At 46.9% G+C, this 21,139-nt stretch overlaps 1 protein-coding gene across 1 annotated transcript; it reads left to right on the top strand.

Moving 5' to 3' along the window:
• The first annotated feature begins 4,162 nt into the window (after positions 1-4,162).
• Positions 4,163-4,852, top strand: LOC135384556 (uncharacterized). Its single transcript, XM_064613753.1, has one exon. The coding sequence runs from the start codon at positions 4,163-4,165 to the stop codon at positions 4,850-4,852; it is 690 nt and encodes a 229-aa protein (XP_064469823.1).
• Positions 4,853-21,139: the final 16,287 nt, after the last annotated feature.

The following is a 21,139-nucleotide window of genomic DNA, read 5'->3' as shown; positions in this document are numbered from 1 at the left end:
CCCTTTTGAGAAGAACTTGACGTATAGTATTTGTGTGGATAAGATAGAATATATACGTAGACAACTGTTACTGATCACAGCATTTTATTACCACGTCACAATTGGAATCGTACACTTGCGCTTACCAATGCGAAAGGTACATCCATTTTGAAGAAGCCTGAGCACGGAGACACGAAAGAAAACACGACACAACACAGACGACTCCATTGTTGCATCCATCAGACTGCACAGCACTTGCATGGACTGTCTTGCACATAAATTCCACATGCATGCACCATAAGAAGGGCATCGGGATAACTTCTGAGGGCGTGACGTTTCACACTACTGTGTCGCTCTAAATACACAAGAATCTTCACTCGGTGTGTAATATCTGCCCGGAGGAACACGTGGCAGGACGGATGATTTCAACTGAAATGTAAATGGCATTAATAGAGCATTTAAGACAAGCGATAAATAATAACGACGGTACATGTTTCACTTCTCAGAAATATGTTTACATGTGTGATTCCCTCAGAAATAAGCATGCAAAAAGAAGAAGGCTAACCTGGCAGTGGACAAAAGCCAAGAAAAAATAAATAAACATATAAATAACACAGCGCAAATCTAAAAAACCATGACTCGAGCGATGAGTGCCTGCTCCCATCAAACAGTGGCTCACCGTATGTTATGGCTCCGTTTCTTCATTTTCGAAGTGGATCCTGTAATCACATCCGGCGGGCGCTGATAAGGTGCCGTGCTAAAGTTGTCATGGTGACCTGCGTGTATTACACAAACGCATTTGCTCATATTGCAGTTTCATAGGATGCTGAAAAAGTTTCAGACGACATGCCGGTCAACCCGAACACGCAATGCGCAAAACACATCTGATCACTGCATATAAGACGCTCGGGAAGAAAAATCTTGAATATCAAAATTACTCACCTGATTCTGTCCTAACTCCACCTTGCTTATGTTCATACCATTGCAGCTGAACCGATAACACCTTCCACCATGCAGATGCGAATCCACCACTTGTGGAAAACCTTTCTGCGCATGCGCAGCACAGCTGTACTCTCGTTACCGCGGTCCCGCCGCGCTGTTCTTCTTTTTGGTTGAAAACTAGGCATAAGAATGAGCGTTTTGCTTTGTTAGATTGGCGGTTGATTACGGCAGTACAGCATGCCAGTGAATTGTGTAGCCTATGGCTGTGCAAACTATTACCGCGGAGGGACAAGCGGTATCTTGGGTTTCTACCGATTTCCGTCCGCGAGGCTCTATCCTCAGAAGAGACTTGCATGGGTACAAGCGGTAAAACGCCACGGTATCACTGATTGGGAACCAAACGCTCACTCGCGCATATGCAGTGCACATTTCGTAACAGGTGAGAGGCTTGACTTTTACCTAATATGTAACAGTGATCGTAGCGACAACTTATTTATGTGGCACACATCCAGGTCACCCGTCGAACGAGCGAGCGCACCCGGCCTACATGCCGAGCATATTCGCGAACAAGAACAAACAGCCAGGCACAGCTTTACAGCGCTACGCGCGTTGGAGGAAACGTCGTCGTAACACAGGTAATAAAAGTGCAGATAATTTGAAATGCGGTTCTAGAAGAAAAGTTTTGTTAACTGGTACTGAATGTCACGATACTGATATGTGTTGTCTCAATGCACGATGTACTATAATGATACCGGATTAATCGTATCGAAATTATCGTGATGTTTCCGAAATGTCATTCCTGTCTGCCTCACTGAAGTTTTGACACAAGGTTATTTCAGTTGTCACAATAATATTGAAAATCCTGATACTGGGAATGTGAAGAACTCTTCTCGTTTTAATAAGATTCTTCTTTTTATTCCACCAGACAATGATGTTGTGACACCCAACAATAAAAGACTACTAACCAAACAGAGTGACACAGAGACATGCAACCAAGACTCCAGTGTGCGTGAAGTTGCTGTGAGTGATGAAGGTAATAAAAGCTCAGAGGCATTCATCTCTCATGATATTGCACAACAAAATTGATTACAACACATTGTACAATGGATGAATGAATAACTGAAAATTTCTTTTTGGTGCACTTTCTGTTGTTAGCTCATTCACAAAGTGACGCTCATTCTGGCTACTGCACCCAAAATGCGAGTGACTCAAGTGGTGGTAGTGTGCGGGCATCTGGCGACAGTAAGATTGCACATCTATTCCTGGTTTTCAGTGCATTGCAATGTCCATGAATCATATTTTTTTTATATTAGGTGATCCTCCGGATGCTGTTCCTATTCACCGCTACACCCAAAGCACAGGTGATACTAGTGCGCCAGCATCAGACAACAGTATGATTGCATATCTCTTCTTGGTTGTTCTTGTGATGAATTGCAACGTACCTGGAGCACATTTTTAATTTCCTATTAGGTCATTTACATGGTGATGATCCCACTGAGCAGACCAAATACAACGTGGGTGAGACCAGTGGTGCATTTACGCAGCCTTTAGATGATGGTAAGTTGCAGGAGCAGTAGTGCCCTACAATAGGGTTGTACGGTGCTGGACAAAAGTTTACGGAACGCACGAGCGGCGTATTTTCTCTTGGCAGAGACACCCTAGCGGCGAGCGGAAGCGGGCAAGTTCACTCGTTCAAAGGGATGGAAGAGTGCGCTTGTGGCAACCCACCGTGGTAGCAGTGGTAACTTTGCTTTTGAGTGTAACAAACACCAAAACTGTTTCGTTTTCGGTCTACTGCACCGAGCACGATTGGCTATCGCGGGAAGGAAGCCTCTCCGCTATCGGAGGGACAACAGGGCGCTAAGATTAATTGAGGTGACAACGGGCTGCAGTGGCCACCTTTTTTTTTCTTTTTTTTTATTATACAAAAACAGAAGAGCGTGTACCCTTGAATACACACAAAAAAAAAAAAAAAGAGGCGGGGGAGACGATACTGTCTCAATACTTCGTCGGCTCCCCTTTCGCAGTCCGGGCTCTGCACAGGCCATATCAGCTGCATTACGCTGAGGTTGTCGAGAGGACGCTGCTCCCCTATGCTCTGGATGAGCCGTTCCCGGTTGGGTGCTACCGTTACCAGCATGATGGCAGCTGCGTCCATCGTAGTAAAACTGTCTAACACCTACTCGACTACCTCAGCGTAATGCAGCTGACATGGCCTGCGCAGAGCCCAGACTTAAACATAATCGAAAACGTTTGTGGCATCCTGAAGAATAGGATGAGCAAGACACGGACGCCTACAAGGAGCGAGGACGCACTCTGGGAATTTATAGAAGCAGAGTGGTCCTTGCTATGTGAAGACGTGGACCTTGTCCGTCGACTATACGCTTCCCTTCCTGTGTGCATGGCCGTAGTTATTGCTGCAAAAGGGGGCCCGACAAAGTATTGAGACACTATCGCCTCTTTGTGTGTGTGTGTTCAAGGGTATACGCTCTTTAAGCTAGGCACTGTAGGTAAAAGCTAGGCACTGCAGCCCCTTGTCACCTCAATTCATCTTAGCGCCCTGTTACCACTCCGATAGCGGAGAGACTTCCTTCCCGAGATAGCCACTCGCGCTCGGTGCAGTAGACCGAAAACGAAACCATTTTGGCGTTCGTCACACTCGAAATCAAACCACTACTACCATGGACGGTCGCCACAAGCGCACTCTTCCATCCCCTCTGAGCGGGTGGACTCGCCCGCTTCCGCTCGCCGCTAGGGTGTCTCTGCCAAGAGAAAATACGTCGCTCGCGCGTTCCGTAAACTTTTGTCCAGCACTGTACAATCACCTGAATTTGCATTATTTTGCCAAATTTCAGAATACCATGTTTGTCTTCGAGGACCACCTTGTTCATCATGCATGGCAGTAGTTCACCAAGAGGCTCTGCACAGGATAGCATGTTCGCAAACGGAACTTGAACAGATGAAGCAAAACGAAGCCCGCTTGGAACGTAGCTTAGAAAATGCTAAGTCACGACTTTTAAATGTTGACATCATCAGGGGGTCTACAGAGAATGCAATGTTTTACACTGGGCTGCCAAGCTTCGAAGTATTTTTAAGCTTGTATCGATACCTACATAAAGGTGCAAAAAACATGACCTACTGGGGGCTGACTAAGCGGAAGGACAGGGAACCTCGAGGGCAGTGGAAGGAAACGGAACTTATCGATGAATTTTTTATGGTCCTCACTCGTCTGAGGACTGGCATGGCAGGCAAAGAAATTGCCAGAAACTTTTTGATATCTGAGGGCCATTTCAGTCGTGTATTTACGACATGGATAAATTTTCTTGCTACTGCTCTTGAAAAGTTGACTGTTCTTCCGAGCGTTGAAGATTTGCAGACCCACTTGCCAAAATCATTCCATGGGTTTGAGAATACCAGGTTACTGCTTGATGCCACAGAGGTTCGTATACAGAAACCGTCCTCATTGAATGCCCAGAGGCAGACTTTCTCAACCTACAAGCATTACAACACATACAAGGCAATTGTTGGTTGTACACCGGACGGCTATATTGCTTTTGTGTCCAAGCTTTGGAGTGGCTCGGTTTCAGACAATATAGTCATTGAAACAAGTGGCATTTTAGATAAACTCCAGCCTGGAGATGCCATTATGGTTGATAAAGGATTTACTTTCCGTGCACTGCCGCCTGGTATTACATTGTACAGGCCACCATATCGTCACTTCCATGAGCCACAGATGAGCAGTGAGGATGTTGCAGAAACTAGACGTGTAGCTCGTGCAAGAGTGCACGTCGAGCGAGCAATTCGTAGGGTGAAGTCTTTTCACATTCTTGACCGACCCTTTCCAATAGCAATGATAGATATTGCTGAGCAAGTTTTCCATGTTTGTTGCTTCCTCAGCAATTTTCGGCTGCCACTGATTGGCGATCGTTAGCCAAATAAGCAAAACATGCCACAAGTTCAAAATTTTATGTTACTAGAGAACTTGTTCCTTTCATTGTTTGCTTTTTCTTTTTTATGAGGTTATGTGTGCACCACTGAAAGAAATATGTTGGCTTCTATTTGTGGTACACGAAAACCTACTGTTTGAATTCATGTTATTGAAACCTCCCGAGACTAGGGAACAACAAATTCAAATTTGCTTCTCTAGCTTTAATAAATATTACGCCGTAAGGGGCTACAACCATTACATGAATCGAGATGATCGACAATTTCTGTCATACGATCGTCATTCTTTACTTGTAGTGCATGCTCTCTGAAATGGTTGCATGCTCTCTGAAATGGTTGTTTAGCTCATTAGTGCTCGCTCTGCTTTCCGATAAGTCTACAATAACGGGTCTACAATAGAAGGTCTGTGCTTCAGATTCTTCGTCTTGGTCTTCATACGTTACGTTCCCTTCACATCCGGTTGTGCATAGCCTAACACTATAATTCGCGTGCCCGTCGCTGATTCCTAGAACCATTTCTAAACCTTCTACCACGGTCCTTCAATACTCTTTCTGGTCAGGAAACTCTGCTCGAATACAATAGACTAGGTCACTTAGGGACAATTGCTCCCGCTTGGGGTGATCCCGTCGTTCGGGGGGAGACAACCTCGTGGAGCAGACGACGTTTCCGCAGCTCTGCGTGTTTTCAGGGAATATTTCATATTGTCTTTATGTTTCGTGTTGTCATGTCACTTCTTTGTTGTCTTTCTTTGACACAGAAAATTTTACTTTTGCTCTCACTCGGGGCTCTCAATCGTGGTCGAGAAGCATATTATTGCATTTTGTTGCACAATCACTCAATCCAGCGATATATTGTAAGCTAATGACACTTTCCGTAGTTATTGTGTGAGGGCAAAACCTCAATCGCGTGATTTTCTTCTTTTCCTTGTAGCAGTTTGTTGTAACTTGAACAGAGATAAAATGACGAGGTGATTCTATTTCAGCGCAGACAGATAAGACTTCAGAAGAAGTACATATAGAAATCCTGTATTTTAATAATCTATAAAATGATCTCTGGCGGTATGAGAGCCGAGGGATACACATGCTATAAATCATTTACGAGAACAACACGGTGGTATCTGAATCTACGCCATTTTAAAGACAACTTTTTTTTGTGGTTCCCTAGTTTTGGGAGGGGTGTGTAGTAATATCAGTTCTAATCACTGGTTTGGTTGCTTTTTAGCAATCCTTTGTCTACTGTTTCTAGGTTCACTGTTTTCAATACCAGTTTTATATGAACAGCTAATGTTCCTAGTTCGTTACCGGTAACAAATGCCACATTTTTCTTTAAAAGCACTTGTGTAATACATTTCATTACATGCACTATGAACTTCTGTACAAACACATTGTTTCAATTCTCTTGTATATGTGCAGGATGTGTTGCTGCATGTTCCATTTCAATACCTGTTGAATACATGTGCCAATGCTATAAATGTACATGATCCCACACCCTGTTGTCAATGTGTTTATTCAAATAACTGCTGCAGTGCTTTAGGAAAATTTTCTTATTTTTACTTTGAGCCCATTGCCCGGCTCACAAATATAGTACCCTTTTTTGCTTTGTTCATTACTACACATATGTCCCTTTCGTGTACAGCTGTCCCAGCCTTCTCAACCGCTGTGTGAGCAGCTCTGGGATGAGGGCATATTTTGCAAAATGAAGCAAGGCAGGAAGAAGGTTCATTTGCCAAAATTCACTGTAAAAAAAATGCGTTCCACATGTGTGGACCTTGCACTGTTTCCAGCATTTGTCCAAACAACAAAGTCACACCACTGGGCTCCAGTGACAGCCATTTGTCCTTGCACCTGGTAATGATAAGAGTGGTCCCTTCTTAGTTGGCCCTCACCATTTACGAGTGTGCAACAGAAGTTTTTGTCACAACACGCTTCAATAGGTGTCACACCGATTTTCGAGAATGGGCACTTAACTTCCAGCAGCCCCACCTCGGAACCATCTCTGACAATGCGGTCAGGGGATGCTGCAAGGAAGGGGTACGTGCGATGTACATGCAGCCCTGTCACTTCGACAGAAATGTCTTTGTCATAGGCACCCATAAGTTCGCAGTATGCATCCACTGCAGCTGCTTCGTTTCTTCTGCCGTAGGCTATGGCTTCAGAATATGCTGACTGTTTGGGGTACAGCACACTCTTTACAAGCCCATTAGGCAACCTACACTTGACAGCTCTTTTGAAGTCCGATGATGTAATCCGGCCGATCCGTTCTCGGTGCCATTCTCTGTTTTCAGCTTGTCCAGCTGTTCTCGCTGTGACATCTGTCCGCTCTTCAGCTGTAAGTGGCTTCATTGATGCCAAGTGGTCGTTCACGACTTTTATTGCTGCCTCCGATGTGAGGCTAACATCATCATCTATTGGCAGGCTCTGCTGCAAAACACACTTTTTCACTGGAGCAGCGTAACGCAACCAAAGCATGCTGGGGCAGCTCTCTCTCATATCTTCTACAAGGTCCGTATATGCCTCACTTCTATCTTCCATTGCATCTTGGCATGGATTATAGACCCGTTTCCTTGTCTTCCTTGCTGGCTTGTTGACCAAGAATTTTTGGAATGTTATGTCTCTCAGTACAGTGGGAGTCGTGGCCTTTTTGCCTGAAATTGAAATGGTTTCATGAATGGACGGCAAAATATTCTTCAAATATGGCATGCCCCACCAACATGCTTCTATTTCTACCATGCCTTCTAGAGGGGTCAACATTTAAGCTTCAGAAGCCTTTGTCAAGTGTTGTGTAGGTATGTACATTGCTTGCAAATAAAGATATCAGAGGCAACAGCAATGTTTGCATCTTCTAAGCAGTGGCACTGTGTGTGCGGGGAGGGGTTCAAACCTCCCGTAAACATGCCTGAGGTAATACATTCGGGAGAGCCAAAACGATGGTCAAGTTCTCTCCCTCATATAAGAACGCAAAGTTCCCTAAAACCCCTCCAGAAATATTTGCTGCCTACGCTACTGACGAACTTGTGTTTGAGGTGGAGAGCATGTTAACCGAAGATATATACAGACCTTGCGGGGGGACAATCCATGCACATGGCAGGTCCGTGCACGTCTTCGTGACTGTTGCTGCATTCGCACGCGCAGCGTCTGCTGCATGGAACAAAACTGCCGCGACATGGTGGCACGTTTCGCTGAGCCTGGAACAACCAAATGATAGAAGTCCTTTATTAGTGAACGAGCACATTTGCGAAGCGAAAACGAAACATTTCCTCACCCTGTAACACATCGGCAGTAAGCGCCACTGATGCGACCGGTCTCCTTTTTGTACCATACTGAGACAATATAGAATCCCCTTTTCATCGATGGCGTGCACGTTGCCCGTATCAGCACAAACTCAGAATTTTCTGTTCGTTCATTCACGATCATGTTGTGAACGAACCCTTCTTCTTTGAACGCCCATCCACGGTGTGCCTGACGGACAGTCGATGTGGTGCTGCCTAGATACCTCCACACTTCGTCAACAGTGACGTTCCGGCAACACGAAAGATCGTGTCCCCATCCGAGCTCGTGAAAGCTGAAGGGGACGCACTCCTCGTGAATCATCACATGCGAAAAAAAAAAAAGATAAATAAATGAGAAGACGACGACGAAGCGAGTTCACGGCAGCGGTAAAAGACAGCGTGTACACTTGGATTCCGTGGCGTCTGTTTTCAGCCTATTAGTCTCGATAGCAGCCGCGCTTCAGATTACGCTGCCGATTGCTAGATGGCGCAGTATTTTCCACAAATGGTGGATACCCGACTCAGCATAGCCATTAGGCCGCACGCATGGCCTTCGGTGCAGCAATGTCCACGTGCAAACCGACAGTCTGACACTTTCAGCGTTCGTCTCTATACTGACCCCTTTTACACAATCAGCGATTCCGCGCAAGCGCAGACACTCTGTGTTTGGTCGCTCTGGCTAATCTCTTGAACAGTGACCTCGAAGCTGGACCAAACGCCTTTGTGCGCAGGATTAGTAACCCTCAACTATTCTCGTCGCTTCAGTGACTCCATTTACACTTCCATTAGTGACCCTGCTACGAAACACACAAAAAGAAAAAGAGTCACTTGAACCCTGATAGTGACAAGATTGCCGCAGTGGTTACCAGCTCCGGTGGCGCAGCGGTAACGCGTGCGCTTGGAGACTGGGAGGTCCGCGGTTCGAATCCGCGGGCCGGCTGTGCCGTCTGGGATTTTTCCTGGGTTTCCCTCAGATGTGTAATAGGCGTATGCCGGCACAGTTCCCCTGAAGTCGGCCCATGGACGCAGCTATCCTCCCCCCGAGCGGATTCCGCTCGGTCTTCCACTTCACCCTTTCCTCTCCTCCTCTCCACCACCTTTCCCTTCCCGAGAAACATGCCGCCAAAATCAGGCAGGCAGACCTCTCGGGTTCCTCCCAACGACACTCCTCCTCCTCCTCCTCGCCACAGTGGTTCTACCGTTAGGGGGAGAGAGTTGAGCAAAAGGGCAGAAACAGCACAACTTCAACCTGCAGTCGGTAGAGGGAAAATAGGTCGGGGAGAACTGTTGCGCTTCTACCCGTTTTCAACCTTTTTTTCTTAGAGTGCGGAAGCTTGACATTTCCATGTCGTCCACCGAGGCTGAACCCTTCGGCATCCTTATCGCCCTGGAATACATTTCTGACCTGCCACCTGGGAAATGGGTCGTTCTCACCGACAGCAAAGCGTGGCTCCTCCGTTTGATGTCGTCCCGCCCCAATCTCATACAGGATATACTCAGCCTGGTCATGCAGACGCATAACAGACTCCGTGCCAATGGTCATGCTTTGACCCTCCAATGGGTGCCCGGTCACGTGGGCCTGACCGGTAAGACACGCGCAGACGCGGCTGCAATACGAGGCAACACAATGTCCACGGCCACTCTCCTTGGTCCCGTCCCGTTCCCCGGCCTACGCAATTTGCCGTCACCATAGCCCTGCTCCGCTTCATGAAAGACTCCGGCCTTGCGTCTGCCCTCTGACTGGGCTTTCTTGTGCCATGTCGTTACTGAGCTGCGCTAACTACGTAAAAACAGCATATAGACGGGACACGAGGAAGAGACAAGGGCACACACAACTGTTTTTCTTTCCTACCTTACTTTTTCCTTTCCTTTCTTTCTTTTTTGGAATTGCGAGCTGGCATGAGCCTGACTGACATTTCCAATTTTCTTTCTTTTCATTCTATTAAACATATACCCCCCCCCCCCCCGGGAGGAAACAGATATTCTCTCAATCACCACTCGAGCCTGTGCAGCACCATACGCTCTAGGACTTTGCCTAGGCAGCTTTCTCCCACTTGCCCTGCAACCTCCTAAAAAGGCATGTTTCTTGCTAGAGACGCTTTTAGTGGCAACCCACACGTGCTGCTTTACTTGCAATATACATTGCACATCAATACGCCATTGCACATCAATTGCCCAATAGTATGTCGTTAGGGTTGAAAGGGAGCAAAGCCAGTTAAATTTTATATGCTGATCTGTAAATAATACCCCTGTGAGACGTACTAATTTAGTGTGACTTTCAGCGAGTACACTTGCAGTAAGTGTCATTTCTTTCGGAGTCACACGGCATATTTTAGTGACACTAAATGCAAAGTACACTTACGATGAAGTGAGTTCGCCAAACTCACTTCACTTTGCCTGCGACAATCAAGTAGCCTCCACGGCAGGGATTGCGTAACAAATGCTTATTTTTGGAGAAGGAAAGAAACAACCCAACCGGAATTTACTTTTGGACAAATTTGTTAAGACAGCGCTGATTTATATAAGAAAGACGTAAGGATGATTTCTTGGCGTGATTTACCGGTACTCTAGTTCACAGACTGCCCAGTAGAGTTCGTAATCCACTTCGCGGCAGCCATATTTGTTGACATTGCACGGTTGTTAAGTGTTTCCGGCGAAATCGCGAAATACCCGCAGTGAAGCACTGAATAACGGAAGACAAAAAAGACAGGGCGTCGTGGTCTGAGATAGAAACCTATGCTATCAGAACATGGGAGGACCAAGCGAAACGCGAAATCTTATGCTGACATCGCGGGCCAGTTGCACGCGCAAGACATAGCAAAGACCACCAAAGAGGTGAAGAAGAAGATTGAAAATTTGTCAAATAAATATGCTTGTGTTGGTTCGCAGCAATTATATTTATGACGTTAAATCGACTTCAACGGCGAAGAAAATCTTTATGAAGTGTTTCTGGGCGTAAGAAAAATGATTTTACCAAGAAAGTATGGTGCACTCCCCGATGTTAGGTGGGAGTTCAAGCTCGCCCATCGTCATCACCATGACTGCTTAGTGACACTTACTTATGCCGTGTAGCAGGAGTGTAGTGAAAGTGATATTACAGGACGGAGTGCACTTCAAATAAGTGACACTAAATTAGTACGTCTGACAGGGGTATAAGAATGGTTTGTATATCGTACACGGCAGCTACCAGGTAGAAACATGTGCATTTTGTGAAGGAAACACATTATCGTCTACAATCTCTTAGACGTCATCATATGCCTCGAGTTATGGTACTCAGTTAAAACAGAAAATATACCTGGTAGATCGCCGTTTTGCTTAGGAGCACTGACAACAATTTTGATGTCAGTTTCTGCTATGGAGTAGTGTCAAAGACGTACTACGTTGAAGCTACTCCGAGTGTCATTTGGATACACTCGCTTAAGTATCACCCTTAGAACCGGACGTGCCTTCTTTATCACCCGCACGTGCCATGCAAGTTGCAAATTAAGCCTCTTCGCCGAACATTTGATGGTCATGACTTCGAAATCGAACGGGAGAAACTTTGAGCTGCCTGAATAATGCTGCACATAATCCCAGGAAAAGGACGCTCCCGCATTTTACTATGAAACCAAAATAGGGTTCCCGAGTGAGCACCGAGAGAGTTCTTTTCGCCCTCGTTATCGCTGCCCCGCAGGGCATTTTTAATCCGGTGCGCTAGGCAACCTCGAGTTTCACGAAGAGAGCCTTTTCCCTTGCTCCTGGGCAGTGTTCACCTCTCAGCTGTCCATCTTTTTTGAGACACTTGAATGCGCCCTCATGAAAATAAGCAGCAGTGAGCGCGGGAAAGATAGACAGTACCCACATCCGCACGGTACCCGTGCATGTAACACAGAGGACCGCATCCGCAACGCACTGGTTAAATATTTTCTCCGTTCGCATTATCTCTTCTGGTCACAGAAGGACTGTTTCTGTTAATGATTTGTTGTGTAAGTGTGAGCTTGAGACCCTCGCTGTGCGTCGTGGGGGGCAAGGCTAAAATTCTTACATTTACTTCTTCATGACAAACTTGAATGTGACATTGTAAATTGGCTGAACGAGTTACAGGATCCAGGAGACTGAATCATGCGATGTCTCTAGAAGTACAGTTATCAAAAGTCGACGCTCACAGGTTTCCATTTTTGCAACGCACAGCGGGGCATTGGAACTGGTTGCCTGAGGAGGCTGTCATCATTCAAGGTTATAATGCTTTTTGTTCATGGATTAATAAGAATGTCCACACCTGCGAGGACCCATAACTGAGTCTGCAGTATAAATTAATACATAAATAAATGTATACGCGCATTGGTGTACGCAGTTATTGATCCTGTCCGTACATCTGCGATCACTGCACTTGTACAAAAAATAAAAAATCTACATGACGAAAATGTCATGTCTAATAATAGCAGGTAATGGCACATCAATGGAAGGGTTGACACACTTCGACGCCATTTGGCATCCAATGCGTGCTCTCAGATGTCCATCCAGGGGACATCAGCAGAGACACCATAGGTGCGTTGCAACAGAGTATTTCAGGAAATCCCAGTGCTTCTTAAGCACGCGTTGCATCCTGGGAGATTATTGTCATGAGGATGGCAGAACAGTCCCGTTTCGTTTTCGCTGATCTTGGTACCTCGTGGTCGAGAGAGGAGAAATCGAAACAGATTGGAGACGTTCTCCTCCTTTCTGGTGACCAAGTTCCCATAGTTCACAGCGGCGCTAAGCGCTCTGCGATTTCCTGAAGGCTTTTATACCCTGGTTAGACAGCTTCTTTGCGGCCTAGCCAGAAGTCAACGAATGCAACAACGCCGATGACCAGACTGACTAACCTGATCTGACTATAACCAGAAGTGCCGCCATGTTGAACCTCGTTCCAATTCTCGCTTAGGCTGTTGCTAGGACGCTCCTCGCCTAGCAGCGATGCAGATGTTGGCTATGGAAGTCGTCACGCTCGTCGACAACGTCGAGGTTTCCACGTCTTGCGAGTCTGGATTTTATTACATAGTTCCCGCGTCGTCTAATAGATGGCGGAAGCGGTGCACAGTCTGTTCCAAAACTGCGCCCCTGAGAACATAGATTGAGAAGCTACCCGTCAAAAAGAACTCGTTACAAGTTAAGTTACCGTGTGCAAGATGTAACTAAGTTAATAACGAAGTTCTTCAACCTGAAATGTAACTCGCACTTGCTGGGTTACTTAAAAAAAAAAGAACGAGTCACTTCCAAGTTACTTCGGATACAAAATAGCATTACGGAGGTGCAGCGCGCGTGAGCAGTTGAGTTAGACCTTAAGTTGCATGCGGAGGAGTGCAACACGCTTAGATTATTTCCGTTTATGCCCAACACTAGACCTCTCCCTGTTTGTAAAGAAATGACGTCATAGTGTTCGACAGTGCCAAAATTTGGTAGAATTGAACTACGCTCGAAGCTAGAGGTAGGGTTGCCACCAGGCTGGTATTATACCGGCACGGCCGCTTATTGGCTTCTCGGTTGCCGGTAGGAAGGTGATACCAGCAGCCTTTTGCCAGTATTTGTGGCTCAAGACCTTTCATGGGGGCTTTTGCAGGGTTTTCGCTTCAACATTCCACTACAGCTTGAATAAACCTGGAGCACATACCCAACTCAGCAGTCACCAGTCGTTTTCTTAGTTATTCATTATTATTATTATTATTATTATTATTATTATCGTCGTTATTCATTAAGTCTTGTGTTCGGAGGGGACAAGATCAATGGTTGTGCAAAGCTGTTGCTGGTTGTGTTGAGCCAGATAGAACTTAGTCCGTATACAACCACCATGAGATCTCCGCCTGCAAAGAAGGGTTTGTGTGCATCGATGCATCTTTCAAAGTAACTGACAGCCCAATTCGGTTGTTCCAATACGATTCTGTGTAGCGTTCATGCCTGTTTACAGCAATTTCTAACATCAATGATCCAGCCCCACACAGGAACATATGCTTTCTCGTATTATCTTGAGCGAGCACACTCGCTCTTTCTCTCTCTCTGCATGCTCGTCCACGCCTCGCCCACTTCCCTTTCCCGCGAGCCTTTCCTCCTTTCCCTTTATTTCCCCTCCTCTCCCTCAGTCGGTATTTTTCCCTACGAAAGGTGGTAACCCTAGCTAGAGGTGAACAAGGTCGCGCCCGAAAGCCACGGTCTTGAGGGGATTACAATATGGTCCCTTAAAGGGCCGTGACCCTCGGTCCTACTTTTCTTTCATTGGGAGGCAGCGAACAAGTGTTCTTTCGTGGAACCCAACCCTCTCCTTCCGATGTGTTTCGGTTTCAGTCTGTCTACCAATGTCATGATGACGTTTCTCTGGTAGAGGTCTATTCGAACGCTTTGTATCTTACTCCCTGTGGGCGCACAATGGTTCAGCTTCATTTCAGTGGCAACGGTTCTTACTTCCTGAATAAAATACTGGCATTCATTGAATATCACGTTTTATGGCAAAACATGCCATGAAGGAACCGGAGAGAAAGCAAGAAAATATGTGGACGTAAGTGAAAAGCGAGTTAAAACTAACTTGGAACTTAACTTAAGTTACGTTGGCAAAGTTACCTGAAAAAGGAACGAGTTTCTCTGAAAGTTACCACGGCGCAAAAGTACCGAGTTAACTTACGAGTTACCAAATAAAGGAACTTAGTTACAGTAACGAGTTACCTCGAACTCTGCCTGAGACGTCTACCGAGCTGTCCATTCAGACAGCTTCTCCTGCGCCGAGTATTGGAACACAGCCACTAATGCTTATTTGCGGACAAAGTGCGGATACCCGCGCGCACAGTGGAGACAAGCGGTTTCACCGAATTTCATCCGCTCGGTTTTCAAAACGTTATATTGCCATCCCGAAATCCAGGATGACGGGCGGACCCGTAGTTATAACCTCATTTGCACTCGCCCCTCTACTGCACAAAAAAAAAAAAGGTCGGTGCAATTACTAACTATAGAAGCTAAGCATGTACTTGTCACATCTGTTACCAGGATCTTGTCTTGGCTGCTCTTCCTTCGTTGTTGCTACGCGGTGTGCACGTAAGCTTGTATGCTGACTACATATGCCTGTGGTGCTCTGGAAAACAATGGTCGGCGCTCCGGAGAAGATTGCAGGACTCTCTCGATATCACTGTTAACTTCCTCACTCAACGGGGGATGGACGTGTCGGCACACAAGAGCATCTTCTTACCTTTCACACGAAAGCATTTATCGAAGTTTCAGTTCAGGCTGCACGGACGTCCCCTCCGTAGGGTTACTCACCATCGTTTCCTTGGGTTCATATGCGACCGTAATCTTACCTGGAATGCAGAAGTTTTGAACATCAAAGAGCGTGCAGCAGCACGCCATAGACATACTGTGGTTTCTTTCAGGATCCCACAAACCAGCAGGGATCTACAGATGAAACCACGTGCATTTCAACTTTGCAATATTCCCGCTTATCTGGAAGAGGGACCAATGAGGCCGCACCACGGACAATAGAGGTGAGAGGAAAGCAGGGAAGCTGCGCAGACAGCCGACCTACTTGCATATAAAGTGCATATCGCTTTACAACAGGGAACTCGGGAACAAGAGTGCCAATTCCGAAGCCAATAATATAGCCTCCATCCTGAACTGCTAGGTAGTATAAGGCGCCCATTATTTAATCCGTTCATGTCCCAAGAAGGCTGTGGTTGAAAGCGTGCTTGGACACATTACAGAAACCTTCAGGTGGAAAACGAAGAGGGGGAAACATTTACGATTGTCTTTTCCGGATATCTTTCGTTTGAGCGCACACGGTAATTGTGAAGGCAGTACCGTTCAAGCTGAATCGATAGTAATTACCTTCGAATTTGCATTGCGGCTCGGGAGGAAAGTAAAACAGTGATAAATGTTTCCTTTTCTCTTCATCCCAACGCGCTTCGTGAATTTCGATTAGCCTTCAAACGGGGAAGGTAATAAAACGAGTGAGGAACTTTCTGTTAACGCACAATGTGCGCCCTTCTCATTTCTACTGCGCGAGAGCAGAAGAAGAATTGCACCGTCAATTAGTTGGCTCGTTTTCTGCTTTCTTCTAGTACATCATTTAGAGATCGAAATGAAGCTTTTCTCGACTGCGCAAAGTAAATATAGAGTTTGAAGCAACCGTGAACGTACTATTTCCTTTTCCGATTTAGGCTTGCGTATAACGTGACGACATATAAAATGAATTTTAGGAGAACCACACGCGGCTTCGTGTGCTGCGACTGCGTATCTTGAAAAGCAGCGCCATTTGAAGACAGGGGTTTTCGGATTTACAATTCCATTGTCGACGACCATTTGGCAACTCTTCGAAGTAGTGCTTTTCGTTTTGACAGCAACGAGTAAGTTGTTCTTGACAGTGAATCTCCTGCAGGACATGTACGTGATCCTTGGAGCATGTGGCCTCTCGCTGTTGGCAGCGCCATTATCATATACAGGAAGCGTCACGACAGGGGCCAAAATTTTCGCAAATCCACGTTGCGCCTTTCTTTCTAAAACCGCACTGCCTATACCTATATTTGCAATATGATCTACTTATTGTAGGCGCCAGTGATTTCAACATTAAGTTAATTATAAAATAAAAATGGTGATGATGATGATGAGTTGGATTTTTCTGGCGCAAAAGCATCTGTGATGCGCCAGGCTATTTAAGTTTGTGTCTAGTTAAAACTGGTGGTAATCAAATTAAAAATTCAATTCATGTGGTAAAAGGTTAAATGTGGACTAAAGAACCTCTGTAAAACTGTGCAAAAACTGTGACATGATTATTAGTCCTTCAAATGACAACGGCCATAAGAAATCTGTATACCTGGGAACAGGGTATCAGAGGCTCATACCCCAGCAATAGGGCAGGATGGAGTGGCAAAAACTCTCGATAAAAAATGGAGAAACGTTGGCGATGACAATGTTCGTATAATGGGCATGATATGTACAATGGTGAGCAGACCCCCGCAGTGCATGTAGTGCGACGGCTCCTGCGCACGTAATAAAAAACTATGAGTGATGGACGTGTGTCCTATCCTTAATCGAGAGAGCAAAACGTCATGCCGTCGGTTTCCTATGGAAATTGAAGAGATTCCCACCTTAGGCTTAACAGCATGCAGCTTGTTAGAGGTTTGCTGATACCAAGATTCCTGCCATTTGACGCTTATTGTCCTTTTCAGTATCGACCTCAGGACTTGGGGGGGGGGGGACCTCAAACAGGGCTGCATCATGTATTAATGCATTTGCCGCTGCACGATCAGCCTCATCGTCTCCCTAAATACCTACATGACTAGGTACCCAGCAAATAGTAAAGCCTCTGTTTGTCACCATACTTGCAAGGTAACGTGCTCGATGGACGAGGAAGTTCCTTGTGGGATAAAAACTGCACATTGCCTGCAAGCTAGTAAGAGAGTCTGTGTAGATGACTGCAGATAACAAAATATGTTGGGCTAGTTGGTATACATACGACATTATGGAATGCGCACAAAAGACAAGGACGAAGGATTGGGAGAACACCGGCGCATGACTGAAGACTTCACTGTTTTTCCAGGATATAATTTAGAGCCAAAATTATGGCATAGACTTCAGCACCGAAGATCGACATAGCAGTGATGAGACGGTGGCATCTTGTTGCTTCTTCCGTGACCATTGCACGTGAGACCATTCTGTGACCATTGCAATTCTCAGAAAGGGCTGACGTACTGGACACACACACACACACATAAACGGGATGATGATGTGGTGGATCATTCGCCGCCGTTATGGCGGTACACTGCCCCATTGCGCTTGTGGAAGGCACGCGGCATTTGGCGGGGGAGAGTAAGCGACAATGTGGGGTCAACGGAGTAAAGCAGAAAGTGGGTGGTGATGCTATTCAGACTGCATCATGGGGCCAGTGAGGCTTGAGACGAAGTAACAGCGATCCCCCCCGAGACAAGATGATGGGGACACGCCGGGTGTACTGGTGCGTGCCTGCGGCTGTTCGATCTGCGTCCTGGTTTCCGCTGATGCCCACATGACCCGGGATCCACTGGAAGACGATAGAGTGGCCCTGTGCGCTTGCTTTCTTGTGTACTTGTAGAAATTCACTGACCACAGGACTGAGGAAGCCGCGAAGTCCCAGAGTTGCCACACACTGCAGTGCAGAGCTGGAATCCGTAAAAACGACAGTAATTTTCCGCAAGGCGAAAACAATAGCATAAAGCTCAGCGCATGTTGAAGATGTTTTATGTGAGAGATGATGGCCATCTGAAATTGACTCGGAGGGAATGACGAAGGCAGACGACGAACGTCCCCTCGTGGTTGAGCCGTCCGTGAAAACTGCAGTGGAAGTCTCATAACACGAACTCATCATATCGAGAGTAAGCTGCTCCGTCACGCATGCCAGCGACGTTACCTTTCTTCTCTGTTAGTCCAGGAACCGACAGGGAAATGCGGGGCGTCGGAAGAGTCCAAGGAGGAGTGCTGGGAGCTGTGGGTGCGACCAGAAAGTCAGGTATGCTAGTCTTCAGTTGAGAGACACATGGGTGTACGTTGCTGTGCTTGCGTCTCCGGAGCTTCCTAGCTAGCAGATGCCACCGATGGTAAGCTAGAAGGCGGAGGTACTGCCGACGCGTCTCGCCGTGACGAAGCACTTCAAGCGGGGCTTCCTTAGCCTCAGCAATGACCATATGGGTCTCTGGCGCCCGAGGGACTCCCAAGCACACTCGGAGACTGCGCGCCAGGAGGCACTGAAGCTTATGGACTGAGGAAGGTGGAAGGCCATTCAACACAGGCAAGCTGTATCCAAGTGACCCGCGAACCAAAGATCGGTGGGCGGCCAAAAGCGACGCCATGGCACTGCCCAACTTCATGCCTGCCAGATGCCTGATCACCGCAATCCACCGGTGGACTTTGGCTTCCAAGCTCGCTATGTGCTTCACCCAAGACAGCCTGGCGTCTACCGTGACACCTAGGAAACGATGAAAAGATGCACTCCTCAGCTGTACACCAGCAACTGAAAGAGGGAAGGGATGCATGGTCCTTCTCGTAAATGGGAGAACCACTGACTTTTCAGTCGACATGTCCATGCCGGCCGTTGCGAGGTAGTGCTCAATAGTGTTCAAAGCGTGTTCCAGGCGTCGCTGGATGGCGGGACGGGATTTGCCGCTGGTCCAAATGCAGATGTCATCCGCGTAGATCGAAATTGACAGTTTCTTTCCAATGCAGAAAAAAGACCAGCCATGGCCACATTAAACAGAATTGGGCTCAATACGCTCCCCTGTGGAACTCCATGAGTCATCGATACATGCTCCGTATCCCCTTGACGGGTGCGAACGAATAGTTGCCTGCCATGGAGGAAGTCCTTAATCCACGAAAGAGTTCTGGAGGGTAGGCCGACTTGGGTGAGCGAATTCAGAACGGAGGCGTGACTCACGGTGTCGTAAGCGCGTTTAACATCAAGAAACGCAGCCGCCACTGTCTAACGTGCGTTTGCTTCTTCCCCAGACGTAATGAAGTCAAGAACCGAGTCCATGGAAGACCACTGACGTGCTGAGCTGTAGACAATACTCCCATAATCTAGCTTTAAAATGGGTTGGTGATATAAATTAAATAGTTGTAGCTTAATAGTTGTGTTCAGTAGATAGAAGTAGTAGATAGTTGTGTTCAGTGATTCGTCTGTTTTGTCTCTCTGTGTCCCCTGCACCGGGGTTTTATCATTTTTTAGGATAGTTGTAGCGTAGAGTCCTGAGTTCTGTAATCTGCGGAAATGAAAACCGCTGCGAGCTTCTATGGTGCAGCATGAAAGAGGCAAAATGCGTGCGTCCTGCGGAGTTCCAGTCTACATGCGGCCGCTTTTTCGATTCTCTTTCGCTGTGCTGTCTGGGTGTTTTGCCTCGATTTTCCTCAGGCGCTTTAACACAAATGTTGACACAGTTCCCTGTGAAGTCTGCCCTGGACGCATGATACCCCCCACCCCGAGCATCACGCCGCCACACTGACAGGCAGATCGTTCGAAAATTGCACGCCACCGTCTTCGCTGTCTATCTCTCTCTCTCTCTCTCCCTCACACACACACAGTCTGATGGTTGGGTATTCCTCAACGCATGGTGCATCCCCGCTTTATACTGCCGTCCTGCCAAGAAAAGTGCCGCTATCACACTTCTTTCTATTTCTAGTAGCATGATTTATTTCTAATATTTCTAGTAGCGTGGTCAAGATCTGGCAACACGGCCTAACGCTCGGAAATTGTTAGCCTGGCGTAGGTCACGTGACAGTTGTGACCCGATCATGGGTGCCCAGAAGCTAGTGGTTTTCCTCGTTTGAGTTAAGCGAGGGGCACCGCGATCGCTCGTGTTCCGCTTTCATGATCGTCTGCTAACCGATATTAACTACGACGTGCCTGCCCCCGCGATGCGGATCTGACGACACAGCATGTACAGGGTTCGCCAAGATAAACTTCGGGGTTTGTAACGGATATAAAAGAAATAGAAACAGTACCGGGAAGCTAAGGTAGATGTTAGAAAACGTATTATGGCCCAAAATTTTATGTCCATACTGCCACTTGATCCGTTTCTCTGGAGATAAATCGTGAAAATTAAAAAACCGCCGCTCCCTAACATTTCTAATGGGCTATACCTGTGTTTCGGCTCCTTCCGTCAGATGGCGAAACGGTCGAATGCGGCGTTGCAGACGATATCGAAACCAAGTGAACAAGTGAAACTGAATGCAAAGGACTACTGTGCGAAGTCGTGCGAAGTCCTATTATGGTGAGCTAGAATGAGTGGTGTGCTAAACGGTGACTGACACCGGGTCATGACGACGGGCCTGCCGATAGGTGGCTACCAAGGGCTCGGCTCGCTGCCGCCTCTCGCGCCCTCACGGCCACGTGACCCCATGTGCTCAGAGCACCTGGGACCACCTGGGTAGAGATGAGTGCGGGTATGAAAATTCTTACCCGCAACCGCGCGGACACGACCCGCATGCGCACCCGCATCCGCTGTAGTGTCATCGGCTAAACCCGTATCTGCACCCACGCATCCC

This window comes from Ornithodoros turicata, chromosome 2, assembly GCF_037126465.1.
Source record: "Ornithodoros turicata isolate Travis chromosome 2, ASM3712646v1, whole genome shotgun sequence".
Classification (NCBI taxonomy): Eukaryota; Metazoa; Arthropoda; class Arachnida; order Ixodida; family Argasidae; genus Ornithodoros; species Ornithodoros turicata.
The sequence above is the reverse complement of the archived record's forward strand: the minus strand, read 5'-3'. Positions and strand labels throughout refer to the sequence as shown.